General features: G+C 35.7%; 1 protein-coding gene across 8 annotated transcripts in view; it reads left to right on the top strand.

Annotated features, from left to right (window-relative positions):
• The window catches only part of Csnk1g3 (casein kinase 1 gamma 3), an 88,680-nt gene that overhangs the window by 13,159 nt on the left and 55,962 nt on the right, over positions 1-19,559 (top strand). For all 8 annotated transcript variants that reach the window (XM_042674362.1, XM_042674359.1, XM_042674357.1 and 5 more), the window contains exon 2: positions 13,804-14,229. In XM_042674362.1, coding sequence (XP_042530296.1) covers positions 14,052-14,229 — 178 coding nt within the window. In that variant the 5' untranslated portion in view covers positions 13,804-14,051. The remainder of the gene's footprint in view (positions 1-13,803; positions 14,230-19,559) is intronic.

Genomic DNA, 19,559 nt, shown 5'->3' with positions numbered 1-19,559 from the left:
AATTCTTTGAATTTAGATTATTGGGTCATATGAAAAGTGTATGATTAACTTTATAAGATATTGCCAAACTGTTTCTTGAAACCACAATATAGAAGAGTTCCAGTAATAAGTAGTTCCTAAATTGAAAATGGCTGTATTCAGTTACGTTAGTTTGTTTGAGTGTGTGCTAGCAATATCATGACAGTAACATAATTGTGAATACAATATTTTCATTGTCATAGAACTGTCAGTCCAGGAATAATTTAGGAGAACCTCATTTTTCAGTGAGTGTATTCTCTAGTATGCTATGGAACTTTTCTTTTATGCTGTGATCTCTGTGAGAAACACTAGGCTTTTAATCCTGGTGTTCTGATGGAAGTTTAAGGTACCTTGGGATCAACTACTCTGTCTCTGACTTCAAGTAGTCACCCTTTTGGGAAAGATTCTTTTGATCTTAGAGGAGTTTTCCTTTCTCATTGCTTTTTTTCTTTTTTTTTTTTTGTCGGTCATAGGGCCTGAACTCTGGGCCTGGGCGCTGTTCCTCAGCTGTTTAGTTCAAGGCTAGCGCTCTAGCACTTGAGCCACAGTGCCACTTCTGGCTTTTTCTGCTTATGTGGTGTCGAGGAATCGAATCCAGGGCCTCATGGATGCAAGGCAGGCGCTTTACCACTGAGCCACCTTCCCAGCCTTAATGATTGCATATATTTTAAAGAGTATCTTAGAGAGTTAAAAACACTGTTCTCTGTCCTCAAAATTGGTAGTAAGAGGTAGAGGATTGATCAGAAAGTTTCAAAACTTTTTTTTTCATTTGGGTAAATCAAAGATTTTCTTTTTGTGATACCAGTCATTGATGATTGTTACCTAGTTCCAGTAATTTATCAGAACTTGGCTTCTCTTATTTATTAAATGGAATACTGTGTGTGTGTGTGTGTGTGTGTGTGTGTGTGTGTAAAAGAAAGAGATAAATTATTGGAACTTGAACTAACTCAAGGCTTCATGATTTCCTTTAGCTTTTTTGCTCAAGGTTGGTGCTCTACCACTTGAGTACACTTCTAATTCTGGATTTTTGTTTTTTTTAAAGAGTCTCTTGGATTGCCGGGCACTGATGGCTCTTGCCTGTAATCCTACCTACTCAAGAGGCTGAGATAAAAGAGGATTACAGTTTGAAGGCAGCCAGTCCAAGAGACTCTTATCTCCAGTTAACACAGAAACTGGAAGTAGAACGCCATGGCTCAAATGGTAAAGTGCTAGCCTGGACCAAAAGAAGATCAAGAACAGTGCCCAGGCCCTGAGTTCAAGCCTTAGGACTGTGAGGAAAAAAAAGGCCTCTTGAAGTTGTCTACCTGAGCTGGCTTTGAACTACTCTCCTTACATCTCATCCTCCTGAGTATCTAGAATTATAGGTGTGAGCCACTGGTGCCTGGCTTGTAATTCCTTTTTTTTTTTTTTTTTAAGACAGGATCTCACTATGCTGCCTAAGCTAGTCTTTTTATAAATATATATAGTTATTGTAAAGGGACGAAAGATGAGGAGGATGGTCTGTGTTTCTCTGGGTGTACATAATAAAAGCTTAGGGTGCTGGCCATATTTAGATGAGACAATAATCCAGAGAGTAGGGGAAGGCTAAGAATTTTCAGGTGGCGGATTTACAAGGTAGTTTACTCAGTGTTTTCTGATCCTTTTTTGGTGACCACTGACTGTTGTGAGAACTAACTTGATCCCTTCTAAGGGCATGGCTGACAGTGTCATACTAGGACTTCTTAAAGATCTCATGCCTCTTTTCATCATCACAGTGAAGACCACACTATCAGCACACAAACCCCTTGGGAACACAACTGTACTGTACTTAAGCCCTGGCACTTGGAGAACTGTCAGACTGGATAATTAACTGGAGTAGACTTACAACAATATTTATACTCACTGAAGAAATTGAGATTTTAATATTTTCTCATTTATCATTGTCTTATTCTTACAAATGTCTAATACTCCTGTCATATAGTAGCTTTAACTATAAAAATACATTTTTACTGCGACCTATGTAAAAACTGTATTTTCACTTTTTGTTTGTTTGTTTGTTTTTTTGGGTCCGGTCCTGGGGCCTGAACTCTGGGCCTGGGCGCTGTCCCTCAGCTCTTAAGCTCAAGGCTAGTGCTCTACCACTTGAGCCACAGCGCAACTTCTGGCTTTTTTTCTTTTTGCTTATGTGGTGCTGAGGAATCGAACCCAGGGCCTCATGCGTGCAAGGCAAGCACTCTACCACTGAGCCACCTTCCCAGCCCCTGTATTTTCACTTTTACTATACATGTGAACTCCATTTTCTGTTCTGCTATGTACTATATTAGTTAAAAAAAACTTGCTTGAGGGCCTTTAAATTGGCTTAATGATCCTGTAATGGATCCCAATACATGGTTTGGCAAACACTGCAGAGATAGGTAGTTATGTTTAAAAACTGGAAAATTCTGGATCTTGAGAAGTCACTGAAATGAAGTTCAAAGTAGAAGTATTGTGAGATGATAGTTACTAAATCTTTCTGAGACAAAAAATTTTGTAGCATATAATTAGAGAAATTTATCTCCATTTCTGACATGATAGTTAATGATTTAGCTTTTAAATATTCTTTTCTTAGACAGCCACAATTGAGCAGATGCCAGAAGCCAGTAACTGGGACACTTGCTGCTAACAGAAGCACATGATGTAGTGGCTAGCCATCATCACAAACATCCTTACTCATTTAGATTTCAGAGGCGCTTGAACATGTGTATTAAAATATAACTTACTGAGACTGAATAAAGCATTTGAAAACACTGAGTGAGGCATTTCACGTACTGAATATGGGCCTGTTAATTTGATTTAGCAAAGGGAATCAACACTGTGGCAAGTAATATTTGAATACAGAATTGGATTTTTAAAAATTTAGTTGCAGTTCTATACTTGGAAAGAAGACAGTGAAAATTTACAGGAAAGTTTATAGATAACTTCTAATGCTTAATGTTCCAGGTAAGTGGAACAATTTTGTATATATTCCAACTTCATTTTGGAAGAGTAGAAAATTAACCATTAAAAGACTTACAGTTGCTTATTAGTGTTTAGTTGAAAACTGGTGTTTTCTTAAGAAAACGTAATAAATATATACTGATAAATTTTTAGAGTACTTTCTCTGTTTTCTCTAACCAACCCCTAAGGAGATCAGTTAGCTCTGAAAAGCCCTAAGTTATTGGGCCATACAGATTAGAAAAACTGATTTCTCTCTTCTAAAGATTTAGTGATCATCAAATTAGAAATATGCCTATGGCCTACATTTCTAGTCATTTAGTCAGATTATATCTAATGTTTTCTGAATTTAGGAACTCTTTATCTTTATTGAACGTTGCTATATCAAAATTGAAATCGTTTATGAAAGCAAAGTAAATGATTATTTGTTGAGAATATTCACCAGCACCATTTTCTGTGAGTTCCCTGTTTATAGTTAAATATTTTATTACTATTTGTGCATATTATGTAGGTAAATGTATATTATTATTTTTAGTAGTAGTAGGCCTAAGGTTTTAGTTAAAGTGACTATCTTATTATAAAAGATTATAAAAGTTAAAATATCCTCAAGAAATATAAATAATTATTTAAATTGTATTTTGAAAAGTTATAAGCAAGTATATTTCTATGAAACTTCTCTCTAGTTATTCCTAATTTTCAGGTGCTTTTCCTCGTAACCTTTGAGTTTAAAGTTTCTGTGACAAAGCCAGGTGCTGTGGGTTTACACCTATATTACTATCCACTCAGTAGGCTGAGAACTGAAGATTGTAGTTTGAAGCCAGCCTAGGCAGTAAAGCCCATGAAACCCTTTTCTCTTATTAACCAGCAAAATGCAGGACGTGGAGGTGTGGCATGTGGCAGAGCACCAGCTTGGAGTGAAGAAGCCAACAGAGATTGTGAGGCTCCAGTACTAGCATAAAACAAAGCAATACTAGTTTTACAATTTGAGTTTTTTACTGCCTTAATTGCATCTGTAGGTGTAATGTTAAGGTTTCTTCATGGTCTTTTTAGCAAGTAGTAGATATAAATGAGAACTTGGAATCTTTTAGCTAATCACATTTTTTTGTTTGACTTCTGATTTTTTGTTGCAGAAATAAATTGGTTTTAAATGACTACTGCACTGCATAGAACACCATAGTTTGGTTTCTAACATTTTTCCCTTTTCATACTGAAATCTTATTTTCTTAATCTTTTTGTAGTGCACTTACTTAAGTGGTTCTAGTATTTTTTATTGGTGCTAACAAGGTTAGATATTAAATAAATAAAATACAGATGGGACATAGGTTTTAGAATTGTTTCATATATATACGTATTGTTTCTAGTATATATGTATAGTACATGTGTATATATACACATACATATATTTACATATCTACACACAAATGTATACATGTGTGTATTTATTTTTGAGGTACAGAGCATAGAACCTAGTGCTTTACCATAGAGCTCCATCCCCTCCCTTTTCTTAGGATCCGAGAAAGTAACAATATATTGGTTATATGCTTTCCTGAATACTTCCTACCTATGATGTGGAAAGATGGATTTTAGGTGAAGAACTCTGTTTATTGTATCTCTGCTATTGGATTTTATTTTCATTCAAACAAAACAAAAACAAAGATTTATAGAGGTATTGATTACCTTTATTAACTTTTTTAATCATTTGAAATATTCTTTATTAAGCTTTGACAATATTTTTTAGTTATTTTTAGGATGAAAGCTACCTGTTAGCAGAATTTATTAATGTCTATGCATGGAAAATTAAAATAATAAGAATACATAAACAATAGTCCTTTGGCTCATACCTACAGACTGAACTTTTCAGTAGATATATCTGCTTTTGATTATTTGTCTTAAATGCTCAGATGTTCATTTCCATAGTTCCACATAACTGACTTCTCTTTTATACTGTCAGATTTTTGCAGTCTCTCAGTTATACGCTAAGAATTACAGGATTATTTTTAGATCACATACTCCTTATGTCCTCTTTTAACTAAATGTTTGGATAGTTATGCCTTCTCATTCCTTTCCTTTGATAACTTTAATGTTTTTTTTTGGGGGGGGGGGGGTGGAGGTCTGGTCGTGGGGCCTGAACTCTGGGCCTGAGCGCTATCCCTCAGCTCTGCAGCTCAAAGTTAGCACTCTACCACTTGAGCCACAGTGCCACTTCTGGCTTTTTTCTTTTTGCTGAGGTATCGAACCCAGGGCCTTAGGCATGCAAGGCAAGTGAGCCACATTCCCAGCCCCTTTAATGTTCTTTTATCTCTATTTCTTGTTCTAGTCAGTTTTTACATTATCTCTTAACAGATATGCTTGTCCTTGTATTTCCTTCTACTTTGTGTCTCATTAATAGCCAAACAAACTAATGTATTGCTATGTACTTTTCTTTTTTTTTTCTTGTGCTGATCCTGGGGCTTTAACATGGGTCTTGGGCCCTGTTTCTGAGCTTTTTTGCTGATGGCTAGGGCTTTTTGAGCAACTGCTCCACTTCTGGCTATTTTGGTGGTTGATTTGATAGAAGAATTTCTCAGACTTTCCTTCTTGGACTGGCTTTGAAGCACTTCTCAGATTTCAGCCTTCTAAGTAGCTAGGAAGACAAGCATGAGCTACAACGCCCAGCTGTACTGTAGTGTTTAACATTGTTAATGTAGGTAATATTTACATTCATTGCTGTGATCTTTTTCTTGTAGTCTTTTGGTTTAAATTCTATTAGTTGAAAATCATGTTACTGGGGCTGGGAAGGTGGCTTAGTGGTAGAGCACTTGCCTTGCATGCATAAGGCCCTGGGTTCGATTCCCCAGCACCACATAAGCAAAAAGAAAAAAGCCGGAAGTGGCGCTGTGGCTCAAGTGGTAGAGCGCTAGCCTTGAGCTGAAGAGCTGAGGGACAGTGCCCAGGCCCAGAGTTTAGACCCCAGGACCGGACCCAAAAAAACAAAAACAAAAAAAAAAAAGAAAATCATGTTACTATGCTTACACTATTATCATAACTCTGGAAGCAAGTAGTATGCTTAGCGATACTTTATTCCATGCCTACCATTTAAAGTCTCTTTATGTCCCAGTTCAGGTGAACAGTTTTTGGTGATTTAACTTTCTCTCTCTCCCTATTAATATCTATGATTAGATATTTGGGAGTTGGAATGTTGGATTGTTTCTAGTTTGAACTCAGGGCCTTAGACTTCCTTGGCTGGTATTCTACCACTGAGCCATGCCTCCAGACTTGTTTTTTCCTAGTTATTTTGTGATATAGCCTCCCATTCCACTTGGGAATACCTGAGCTGTGATGCCCCAATTTTAGGCTTTCTGTTGATGCTGGGATCACTGGCTAGTGCCACCTTGTCCAGCTTTTCTCGATACGGGTAGAGAGGGAGTCTGCATGAGCTGGCTTGGAACTACAACCCTCTCAATTTCAGCCTCCCAAGAAGATTGGGGTGCTAGGTATGTACCACTGCACCCAGGATTTTATTGGCTGAGATTGGGTCTTGCAAACTTTTTTTTTTTTTTTTTTTGCCTAGGATGGCCTTAAACTGTGGTTTTTCTGATCTCAGCTCCCAAAGTAACAGTTGGGATTATAGGTATGAGTCACTGGCACCTGGCTCTTTGATTTCTCTTTTAAAATTCTTTTATATTTCTGCTTTTTATATTAGGATCATTCTCCCCACTTGTCTTTGACTATTTACTATAGTAGCAATTTTCATATTTTGCATGTTGCTATACTTCTCAAAATCTCTGAAAAGCTAATTGTTTTGACTTTCATTGTTTCTAAACATCGCTTCTGTTGTTTGGATGATCTTTACCAGAGTTAAAACATTTTTTTATATATGAGTACAGTTTTCTTTCATATTGTTCAATTCATATTTAATGGTAGTAGTGATACTTGATTGTTGGTTTATAGTCATGAATGGTCAGGTTAATATTTCTGGGTAAATAATTTCTTGGGTTTCCTTTGTTATTTTATTTACTTAGCTGACTTTTCTTCATAAAGCTTTTTATTATCTACAGTATGTGTAAGTGTCAGGTTTCAGGCACTTTGTTAGGTTCAGGGATCATTAAAGTTATTTGTAAGAGTATTTATCAGACATGATAGCAATTACAATGTGTACAGTATAAGAATGCCTATGGAGGGGCTGGGAAGGTGGCTCATGCCTTTCATGCCTGAGGCCCTGGGTTCCATTCCTTAGCACCACATAAGCAAAACGAAAAAAGCCGGAAGTGGTGCTGTGGCTCAAGTGGTAGAGTGCTAGCCTTGAGCTGAAGAGCTGAGGGACAGCGCCCAAGCCCAAAGTTCAGGCCCCATGACCAGACCACCCCCCCCACAAAAAAAAAAAAAAAAGAATGCCTATAGAGATGTCTTAGTCTAATGCTCCCATTTTATAATTATTAAAATAAATTTTGGCAGATGGTCTTCTCCAAGTCTCCCAACTAGTTAATATCTAAATTGGTACTTTGAAGGCTTCTTTTGTCTAATCTTGTGCTCTTTCTATCACAAAGGCATGCGTCCATCAAAGAGGTCTAGAAGCAGGTAGCAATGATCCCAGTACCTGGGAGAGTTGGGGCAGGGTACAAAGTTTGAGGCTTAGTTCTGAGAAGAGGTTTCACAATAGAACTTTATATAAGATTAATTCTTAGAGCGTGTGCTAGAGACTCTTGGAGTCTTAAAGATGTCAACAACCACGCTGGAGAAGCCCACATGGCAGGAACTGTAACCAACCCTAGAAACTGAGGGTTGCCTGTATCTTATAGTCAGTAGACAGATTTCACACCGTCGGTGTTTTGCACAGGAGTTCTGCCCCAGTCTGAAGAAGATGGGACTGTGGCCTGTAGTACAAGCCTGAGTGGGTAACTCAGCCAAACTGTACTTGGTTTTCAGTACGTAGAAATCATAATAAAATGAGTCTGTTGTTTGAATTCCTTCTCCTTTTCTTGTTGTTGTTTCTTGGAAATAAGATTTTCCTGCCTTGGAACCCCAATGTCAGCCTCTCTTGAGAAGCTAGAATTAGGGTCAGGAGTCCATGCCTGTGTACAAATACAGGCATTACAGACGGAGTATACACACCGTACTCAAAGGTCGTTACTTTTGAGAAAAGTTACCTGTGAGTAATCTTAGGGAAAGCAGGAGAGCATATGGACATCCCAGATTGAGCCGTACTTTGCCTGGATTGTTCAAATTTTTTTTTTTTTTAAATTATATAGAATGTGTTTTTGGATACTTCAGTAAGGGAATGGAAATTTGCCAAAAATTTTCCTTTCTGAATATAAAAAGAGGGCTTAAAAAATCTTTTAAGTAAATATTTAGACACATTCACTGAAAACACCATATTTTAGGTGAATTTATGGTAAAGATATAATGGGGAAAACATGATTTTGAGATAAAATTCTCAGTTTTGTGTGTAAGTATTAAAAAAAATAAAAACATTAAGCCAGCTGCTGGTAACTCATGCTTGTAATCTAGCTACTAATGAGGCTGAGATTTAAGGATTGTGGTGTGAAGCCTGTCTGGGCAGGAAAAGTTTGTGAGAGTCTAGCCTTCTATTAACCTATGAAAGGTAGAGTGGAGCTGTAACTCAAGTGTAAGAGTTACTCACCTTGAGGAAAAAAGCTCTTAGGAAGTACCTAGGCCCTGTGTTCAAGACCTAGGACTGGCACAATTTTGTTTTTCTTTTATGATTGATGTTTCTTATACTTTCTAAGAAACTTGCTTATGTAAGATCCTTTAAGGACTCCCTTTTTGGGATTTGAATATTGTGTTCAGATTTGTGATCCATTTTAAATCATTCATGACATGATGTAGGGTTCACATGCATTTTTCCTCACAGATGTATGGTTGTTCTGGCATTGTTGTTAGAAATACTTTTTTTTTGTCATTAATGAACTGATGAGGTATTTTGTTGGCTGTGGATATGGACCTATTTCTGACCACTTTCATTTATCTATGTGCCAGTTTCTGTGGCAGCGTTGCCTTGTCTTGATTATTGTAGGGAGAACCCTTTGACACTATGTAGTATAGATCCTCTAATTTTGACTTTCTTTTCTGAGATTGTTTATTTTAGATTCTGCTTTTCAAAATTAGTTTTAGGATCAGATTATCAATGAAAAGGCTCTGAAGTCATATTTGGGATTGTGTTGATCCTGTACATCAGTTTTGGGAGAATGGACATCTTAAGAACATTTAGTTTTCTAATCCATTTATTTCTTTGAGATTCTTCTCAGTGATATTTGGTGTTTTCAGTGTACCTAGTGTGGCACATGTTTTGTTGAAATAAAAAAAAATATTTTTAATGCTATTCTGTTTTTTCTTCAATTTTATTTTTTCATGTTTGTGGCTAGTCTATACAGTTCAACTGTTGTATATTGACCAGGATTGCTGTAGTTCCTTAGTAGATTCATTTTTTCCTAGTGACATATTTTTCTAAGGATTTGATAGTTTTATGCATACATAATCATCTGTGAATAAAAACAGGTTTACCTTTTTGTTTCTGATTTTTATGTCTCTTTTCTGGCTGGTTCTTTAAAACATTATTGGATACAAAAATCTGATAGTGAATGTTCTTGAGTGTTTCCCCCTTTTCCAGTTTTGAGGGGAAAATAATTCATGGCTTTATTATTTAGAATCACATTAACTATTTTTCCCCATTTATTAATCTTAAAACTTTCTGCCCTCTTTCTGGATTACTATGAAGTTTAAGTCAGTAAAGAGTCCAATTTGGTCTAATTAAATTTCTTACCTGTTGAGATCATGAGTTTTTTTAATATTAATTTGGTGAATTGGTTTAAAATACTAAATTTATGTTTCTCCTATTCAAGTCTGATTATTTAACTTCTTTTATGAGAAAATTCTATGTTCATAAAAAGTACTGGTTAACTCCTTATATTTTATGGAAAAAATTCTGTGCTCACGAAAAATACTGGTCTACTTTTCTGTGCTTGTACTGTTTTTATTAGGTGTTTGTATGTATTAGCGTTGTGCTGATTTCACAAAGGAAATTGATTATCCTATGTTTCTGAAAGTTTTTTAAATCAAAATAATCTTATTTTCCCCTAAATAATTGCCTCAATTCAGCAATGAAATATCTTTATGGAAAAGTTTTTATAGTAAATTTTTTTTTTCCCCAGTAGTTTTAACTCAAGGTTTTACACTCACAAGGCAGCTGTTTTTGCTCTGGTTGGTTTTCAGATTGACTCTGTTTTCCACATTGGCCAGACTGGACCTCATTCCTCGGTTTACACTTCCCATTGTGGGTGTGATGACAAACATCTCCACCAAACTCAGGGCTTTCTCCTCTGGCAGTCTTGTGACTTTTCTGTCTGGATTGGCCTGAATCCATGATCTTTCTGATCTCCTCTTCTCTCATGCTTTGGACAAACAGGCATGCTACTACCCTTGAGATCCTCTTTGGCTTGCTGGCCTCAGAACATGATCTTACTGTCTCTGCCTCCAAAGTAGCTAGAATTACAGGCAAGGCATGAGCCTTCAGTCAGACAATAAATTTATTTTCAAAAATAGGTACTTACTTACTGATACTCTGTTTTATATTGATTTGTCTATGTAAGTTACAAATTTAGTAGCAATAATCCTTGATTGTTTTAATAAAATTTGAAGGATCTTTTTGGTACTTTTCATTTTTTTGTTATTGGTAGTATACTTGATCATTTTTGCTAGGAGTTACTAGTTGTATTTCCTGCCCTCCTTCCCTCTCTCTTTCCTTCCCTCTCCTCTCCCCTCTCCCTCTCTTCTTCCCTTCCTTCCTTTCTCTTTTTAAAGAACCAGTCTTTCCACCCGTTAAGACAGTATTTTCAGCCAGGTGGGGTGGTTTATGCTTATGATTGTAACTACTGGGGAGACTGAGATTGGGAGGATCAGGGTTCAAGGCTATCTGAGGCCAAAAGTTCAAGAGAACCCCTCCCAGCCAGTGTGTGGGTGTGGTTATTTACAACTGTCATTCCATCTACATGGAGTCATCAGTGGGATTCTGGTCCTGAAATGTATGCCTGGTTGTCCCAGGCATACATTTGAGCTCCTGTTTGACAAATAACAAGAACAAAAACATCTGGTGACATATATTCCAAGTATAGGGTTCTGAGTTCAGATCCAGTAACTGCCCCCATTCGTACCATGTTTTTCCATAAGTCCATGGACTTGAAGTATTTCTTTAAATTGCTTCTTATTTACTTTAGCTTCTTAAAGAAGTTGTAGATCATTGATTAAATTTTTAAAAGTCCTAATTTCCCTCTAAGCACTGCCTTGGCCTGTAAGCTACAAAGTTTAAATATCTCACTGTTACTCTGTTAGAATTGATTTCCATTTCCCATGTGATTGCTTTTTCAATTCATGAATTACTTAAAAGTTTGTTTCTTTTTCAAACATTGGGAATTTTCTAGTTATCATGGTTACTAACAACTAATTTCATTTTGGTCAGATATACTCTCATGTTTCATTTATTTGAGACTTAAATTATATAGCTCAGCATGTAATCTTTCTTGGCAAACATTCTTCAAAGTTGGATGTTATATTTTGTAATTTTTATAGGTAACACTAAAAAGTTACTTATGCATTAAGCAGTACTTGATCTTTAGAGGAAATAAATATGTGTTTGCAGTTGCAAATACTCTTTATTCTTGAAGTTTCAAATTTCTTTCTGATTTAGTGATTTGTTAAAGGACAACTTAAGAATTTCTTGTTCAAATCATCTGATGACTGATTCTCAGCTTTCCTTCATCTTAATGGCTTTCCTTCTGTGTGTGTGTGTGTGTGTGTGTGTTCATTTTCTTCGTGATGATCCAGATTGAATCATAAGCCTTGTGAATGCTAGACAGGTGCCTGCCACAGAGCTATATATCTCAGCCCCTCAACTGATTTAGAGAATAATTTTTACTGGATGGAGAAATGGGTTGAAAGTCTACTTTCTCTTTTCATTTCTTTGAAAACTTCCTTTTATTCATCTTAGGGCCTCCATTGTTTTTGTCAGGAACTTTGTTCCTCTATAGTCATGGGTAGTTTTCCCTCTTGTTTTTTTTTAAGATTACTTAAAAAAAATTTTTTCTTGTGAGTTTGAGCAGTTTTTATGTCTCAGTTCAGTTTTCTAAATGAGACTGCTGAATGTCTTCAATTTGTTGATTGACTTTTTTTTTTTTTTAAAGGAACTTTTCAGCCAAGCTTTTTTATACAGCATAACCAGTACGAGGGAATGTTTAAGAATACCCCATTATATCTAGAAGCAAAGATTTTGTGTAGTTTTACATCAGGAACAGAGCAAATAAGCAAGAGGCATCAGCTGTAGCATGAGAATAAAGTAGGGAGTGTAGATAGAGGGAGAACCAGTTGGAGGGGTATGAAAGCCAGTGGGGTATGTGAAAACTTGTTTAAAAAAGGGAGTAGAAGGAATAAGAAATGTAATAGAGGGGAGTGACTTTAGTTTGAGTACATTATATACATGCTTTGTACAATTAATATTCTACTGAAAATTGAGTATTGGGACTAATCACATATTTGGGAAGTTACCAAAAATTAATGGTATACTATTTATAGCAATCCAATTTCAGAATTACAAATAAATCCTTTATTGATCCTAGTTTTTTTTTACTTTACTTTATTATTTTTATTTTTTGAAGTTAAAGCTTTTTTATGTTTTTGTTTTGTTTTGAAATCAAATCTTGCTGTGTAGCCTAGACTGGTTTAAACTCAGGATTGTACTGCCTTGGCTTCCTGAGTTCTGGGGTTGTAGGCTTGAGTACCACACTGAACTCAAAGCTTTTTTAACTAAAGAAAAGAAACCTATTTATATTGTTCAAACTAATGTAAGGGATCATGTAGAATAGGGTTGCAGATTTACAGCAGAGTATATGGCTGAAATTCTGAGAAGTGAAGAAGAGAAGAGTCTGTTCAGACTCTTCCAAAAAGCCTTGAACTTTTTATGCATGCTTTAACGTTTTCATCTGTATTTAGAAAATGCAATAATTTTCCCACCATTTTTTTTTTTTTTTTTGGGTCTGGTAGTGGGGCCTGAACTCTGGACCTGGGCGCTGTCCCTCAGCTCTTCAGCTCAAGGCTAGCGCTCTACCACTTGAGCCACAGCGCAACGTCCGGCTTTTTCCTTTTTTCTTATGTGGTGCTGAGGAATTGAACCCAGGGCCTCGAGCATGCAAGGCAAGCACTCTACCACTGAGCCACCTTCCCAGCCCTTTTCCCACCTTTTAAAGTTGATATTTCTCGACTGTCTTAGCCATGTGTAATTTCATTTTTTCTAAAAAGTCTAGCTCAAATGTTACCTAAGAACATTTTTCCTAATGAGATAGTAAGAATGATTTAAGAATTACTAGTTTTGTATTCCTTTTCTGTATATAAATAGGAATAAATACTTGAATAAATGAAAATCAAAAGAGAATGTTTTTGAAAAGACTGAAAATTATTAAGCATATGAGCATGGAGAAGACACTTTCAATAAGGTATTCTAATCTTCCAACTGTTCCATCTTTCTGCTTTAAAATAGAAAAACTATTTATTGAATTTCTTGTATTTTTTTAGTTGATATGATTTTTAAGTTGCAAGATTCTAGGTTAGTGAGTGTCTACTCTTTTATGACACAATACCTTTTAGCACTATTTTATTTTAAAAACATTTTTAAATTTTTTTCTTTTTGTTTTTCTAATTTTTTTAGCACTAAAGTGTAGAATTAAAGGGCACTAGCCAATTTAAGATTCTGCAGCAGTTTGATTTCAGTGGGCATCAACATATATAGCAATAACTCACTGTGTAAGTTCATGTTATGTCATCTCACTTCATCTTTTCTTGATGTTCCAGCTCTCTATCAACATCAGCTCATATCACAGAGAAGATACTTTCAAAGACATGTTTTGCTGAAAAGACAACTGAGAACAGTTTTACGAATGGGATGAACACGCTCCAGCCCATTGACTACCGACTGAAATTTGAATGTTAAGAGTACTCATCTGGTAGAGTTACCTAGGGATGTACCTATTCTCACAGTACCCTATTTCAACGTGCTTGTCTTGATTAAAGAATTCAAAGTGGAGTACCGCAAACTTGATATGGATAATAAAAAGAAAGACAAGGACAGAGCAGATGATAGAATGGCACGGCCTAGCGGTCGGTCCGGGCACGGCACTCGAGGAACTGGGTCTTCATCATCTGGGGTGTTAATGGTTGGACCTAACTTTAGAGTTGGAAAAAAAATTGGATGTGGCAATTTTGGAGAATTACGATTAGGTAAGACTATTTTGTTTGTTCCATTATAAGAGAAGCATGTTTTTAAATGGAAGATAAGTTTTAATGAAAAAGATTGTCATTTAATCAATTAATTTTTATGGTAATTCTAAAGAAGGTAGATGTTAGGCATTTCTTATTGACATGGTATTTCATTTGTGAGAATTACCTGGCATAGTAATGTCTACTTACTAGAGTTTAACCATTCTCATTTTTTTTTTTTTTTGATAATATGAGAAAAGAAGAAAGTAGTTTGGAAAGGTTGAGAAGGCTAAAAAAAGGTGCCAATAATAAGGCCTTTTGCAGTGTTCTTTAGGTATGATATTTAGGTACCTTTCTTATATTTTAAGATAATTAGTAACTTTCAAACTATATATGACTTCACATTAATGTACTGAAATGGCATAAAATTAATGAAATTTACATTGTTGTAATTGAATTTTTCTCTCTCTTCAATCTTCTTCACTTTCCCCTAAAAATATGTTGAAGGGCTCAGGAATATTTTCTTAACAAAAGACTCAAGAGTATTGACTCAGGTTATCATAGTTAGGTAAATTTGGGAAGCATTCATCTAATAAAAAACTCTACATTTCAGAATGTTGAGGGTAAGTTACTTGCCCGATGTTAACAAACAATTTAAGACAGATTCAGGAGCATAAAGTCTCAGTCTTTGAGCACCTAGTATAGTAGAATTGTAGTTGTCTCCTTTGAAGAGGGTGGGGGAGTCAGAATTGATGGGCCAGAAAGTCCTGACCAGTGGACCACAAAGAAATTGAAATAAAAGTTAAGCTTGGGTTCAGCTCTACTGCTCGAAACAGTTCCAGGTGAGCTCATCTACTCATCTCTCATTATCCTGCAGAAACAATTGGCAGTGACTCTTATCTCATTAGTTTTTTGTTGCTAATGTACATTAAATATCTGAATGAAGCCAGATAAAAGCAATAAAACATTACATACTTTGTACCTAGCTATCTCATGATGTGTCTGACAAACTTTTAATAGAATCACAAATATTTCTAAAGGTAAATGTGTTGCATTTTCCTGAAAAGATACTGAATCTGATAGTTTGGCATTTTTAAGCTGCTTGACTTTGGAGTTAGAGAAACCAGGCAATTTACTTTTGTCTAACTTTGATGCTATCCAGCAAATACTTGACACTAAACTAGAGAATAATACCAAATGTTTCCTATCTATATAGAATGTATACTTTTAGCCATGCATTGAGCCATTCAGGGCCTCAAGTTTGTCAATTTCATATTACAGTTATTTCTACTTCCTAGATTAGAGGATAATTTAAGAAACCAGCATTATATCTGCCTGTACTTTGGCTATTTCTATTTGAAATTTGTTTTGCGTGATTTATTTCAAATAACTATGCACCAACATGCATATATATGTATATATACACAAACATACATACATGTACATTATATATATTATATGTGTATGTATTCATACAAAATAAATCTAGTGGACTGTTTTAACCAGGACAGTATGAAAAACTGTATGAGCCAGAAATTACAGTTTATTCCTAAAGCATAAAACACTCTTTTACAATCTTTGAATAAGTAGTCATATAAAAAAGGTAGCTTCTTAGAACTTCTAATCTAATCTAAATCATATTATATATACCTGTGTAATATTTATATAAATTTATTTAAATGTAATATCTGTATCAAATATGTGTGATTTATGTATGTTTAGAACACATTGTATATATGTTTATGTATTCTATATTTTTATATACATAGCGTATATATGATGTATATTAAACATATATACATGCAGAACTAAATCAACTTATTCTTTCTTATTCAAAGACTACTAAAGAAGGCATTTTACCCCTTCTGTCAAGACTCCAAATGATTTCTCTGTTTGGAAGATGAATTATTCTTTCTATAGCTGGCTAAACAATTTGTAATGCTGTGAAAGTTGGTTTGTATTTTTAAAATATTTTCTTTCAAATCATTTTTTCTTTTTAATTTAAATTTTATTGTAAAGGTGATGTACGGAGAGGTTACAGTTACTTAAGTCCGGTAATGTGTACAGTTTTTGTTTGAACAGTGCTACCCCCCTCCCTTATTTTCTCCATTTTTCCCTTCCTAACTCCTTGCCTCTGAAAGTTGTATCCTTAATTTCTAACATAGTGTTTAGTGAGTATCACTGCTCAATTGGTTTCATTTGTTCTACCTTTTCTGTGCTTCCTTTTCGTCTCTCAGAATCATATAAACATATACAAGGCAAAGTCTACAGAAATAAATTACAGTGACAAAAGAGAATAAACCAGCTGGGCCCGCAGGTAGCTCAAGCCTGTAATCCTAGCTACTCAGGAGGCTGAGGTGTGGAGATCATGATTCAGAGCCAGCCTGGGCAGGAAAGTCAGTGAGCATCTTATATCCAATTAACTCTCAGAAAACCAGAAATGGTGCTATGGCTCAAAGTGGTAGAGTGCTAGCCTTGAGTGCAAATGCTAAGGGATAACACCCAGGCCCTGAGTTCAAGCCCCATTTCACTGCCCCCCCCCCCACACCCTCAAGAAAAATCCAGCAAACAGTATCATTTTTTTCAAAAAAACCTCTTATTTCCATTTCTTGAAGTTCATTTTGATAAGCATCATCAAACTATTCTAATTATACTCTATAAACATTTGTTGGTACTGAATTTCTGAGTAGAAGGAATATGGCATACATGTTATACTTAAGTGATTTTTCAGTAAAATTGCTATTGTAATTGGACTGTATGAAGTTGTTTGGATTTCTTTGTAGAATGCTATATCATTGTATGGCTTTGTGACTTAGATATCTCAGGTACCTAATATTAGTTGAAATCCTATACACAACTCAAAATATCCCCTTGCAAGAATTCTTGTTTTTTTTGGTCGGTCATGGGGCTTGAACACTGGGCTTGGGTGATGTCCCTGTGCTCTTCAGCTCAAGGCGAGTGCTCTACCGCTAGAGCCACAGCGCCACTTTCGGTTTTCTAGTGGTTTATTAGAGATAAGAGTCTCACGGAGTTTCCTGCTCGGGCTGGCTTTGAACTGCGGTCCTTAGACCTCAGCCTCCTGAGTAGCTAGGATTACAGGCGTGAGCCACTGGCTCCTGGCTTGCAATAATTCTTAATAGATAATTAGTTTTAAGAAAATGACAAATTAGAAAACTAATTTGGTAAGCACTTAACAAAATTGATATATCATTTAAATAAGTGTTAAGCATTTTATCCATTTTTCATTTTAAGTTATAAGGTGATGTATTTGTGGTGTCTGGGTGGTGAGTCATTCTGCATTTTGTTAGGTCTACTTCTGGATTAAGAAATCAATGAGAAATCTTGAAATTTGAAAGTTACCCTAGCTAGCCAAAATATTTGGCTGTATAATTTTTAATTTTTCTGTGTATTTGGGAACTTTTTTTTTTAACCTTTCTGGCAGGGGAGAAAACATCTTGTGTGTCAGCCAGTTCCCAGACATAGTAATTATTAGGCAGTGAGTCTGAGTTGGGAGCATGCCTGCTTTTGATATGCAGACAAGCCCTAAGCCTATCTGGCTCATCTCCTGTGGAGGTTGTATTCTTTGTGTTAATTAGTGGGAGGCAGGGTCAAATACCATGTCACTGTGGAGACTAGTTCTGTAGCACAAAGGTCCAGAACTGTGGAGACTAGTCACCTCTACTTTGTCTTGCCTTCCCTGGACACTAATAAATGCTTTGGCCCAGGTCTCTTACCACCTCACCTAAATTGGGTGCTTCTCCTATGACCCTGCGTAGTATGTAGTGTCTCCGTCTCTTCAGCCTTTTGAGTATAATAAACTGTGTTTTCCTGTGCTATTTATTATGAATTACTATATCTGAAACAAGATACTATTAACTTCTTGACATAATTTTTCTACAGAAGTTTCCGTTAAACCCTTCCTGTTACTTTTTTTTTTTTTTTGGCTTCTTATACTACATAATTCAAAGCTCTCTTTATTTAAGTGTTTGTGTTTGAGAATTGTTTGATTGAAAATTCTGTAGGTCTTATATATCAACTACATATACAGATTAGGTGAATTCATTATTATGTTTATTTTCCTACTGTTTCTAGCTAACTCTAGGACAAAAAACACATTCCCAAAATACAGTGGTTTCAAGCACAGAGTGAGAGAGAGAGAGAGAGAGAGAGAGAGAGCACCACAGAGAGAGAGAGAGAGAGAGAGAGAGAGAGCGCGTGAGCGCCAGCGGGCACACACCCAGGCTGTCAGTGTACTTGTGCATCCTTCATATGTGCCTTCCCTGTCTTTGTGCAGTGTGCTCTTTCTTCAGTTCTCCTTCCAACAAGTCAGCCAGATGAACAAAAAGAGCCACAAATGCACACATGGATTCCTGGGAGTGAGAGGTGACATACTTCTTGTTCACTAATATGCATAACTTAGCCACATGGCCACAGTCAGCTGAAAATGAGGCTGGGAAATTATGGTCTGGTAGCCATTTTCAAACGTGGGCATTCTGTTGTTATGAAAGAAGGAAAAGGGATATTGGTGGGTTGCTTACCCCTGCTGCAGACATATTTAGTGTATATTGGCAATTTCCTTTGAAACTGAGTTACAACACCAGTTTTCTATCACCATTTTCCTTGGAGACTTCTTTCACACCCACAGTCCCTTCTTACTCATACCATCCACACAAATGTATACTTTGTGCATCATGTGTTTTTTGTGTATACGATAATGTACAATAAATTTTATTTAAAACTGGAACTGTGTCTGTGTTAGATGACAAAAATGTATTTGCATTATTCTCTGATCTTAGTCCATGTTTATAACTGTAACCTCCAAGCTTCAGCAAAATCTTTTTATTTGAATATGATGCCTTTAGGATTTAGTGCCTTTTCCCGACACTGAAAATGTAGACGTCCAACCACATATGCCAATGAAAATAAAACTTTTGAAAGTATTGGTATGTTTTGGTTCTATGGGATCTATAGCAAACTTGTGAATTTTTTCCTATTTATAAATAAATACTATATACAAAATACTTATAAAGAAGTGACAGCCTTGTAAAGTGCCTATTTTTCATCTTTTAACTTGAAATCAGAACTGCTCTTTTGTTAGATACCAGTTCCCCAGTTCTTCATTATTCATTTAAGCATATTAGATAAATGTAAGTTTTCATATATACTGAATTCTTGAAAATGGATATATAGACATCTTACTACTGCTGAGTTAATTGCCTAAAAAATACTGTGTAATATTAAATTTAATATAGGTTTAATAAGCATCTGCATTGAGTTTAATGTTCATCACATTTGGCATTTCTCTTGATTCATCTTTGTGCCAAATACATTGAGTCTGTGAGACTTAAGCT

The sequence above is a fragment of the Dipodomys spectabilis genome, unplaced genomic scaffold, assembly GCF_019054845.1.
Source record: "Dipodomys spectabilis isolate Male_0828 unplaced genomic scaffold, ASM1905484v1 ptg000019l, whole genome shotgun sequence".
In the NCBI taxonomy this organism is placed as follows: domain Eukaryota; kingdom Metazoa; phylum Chordata; class Mammalia; order Rodentia; family Heteromyidae; genus Dipodomys; species Dipodomys spectabilis.
The sequence above is the reverse complement of the archived record's forward strand: the minus strand, read 5'-3'. Positions and strand labels throughout refer to the sequence as shown.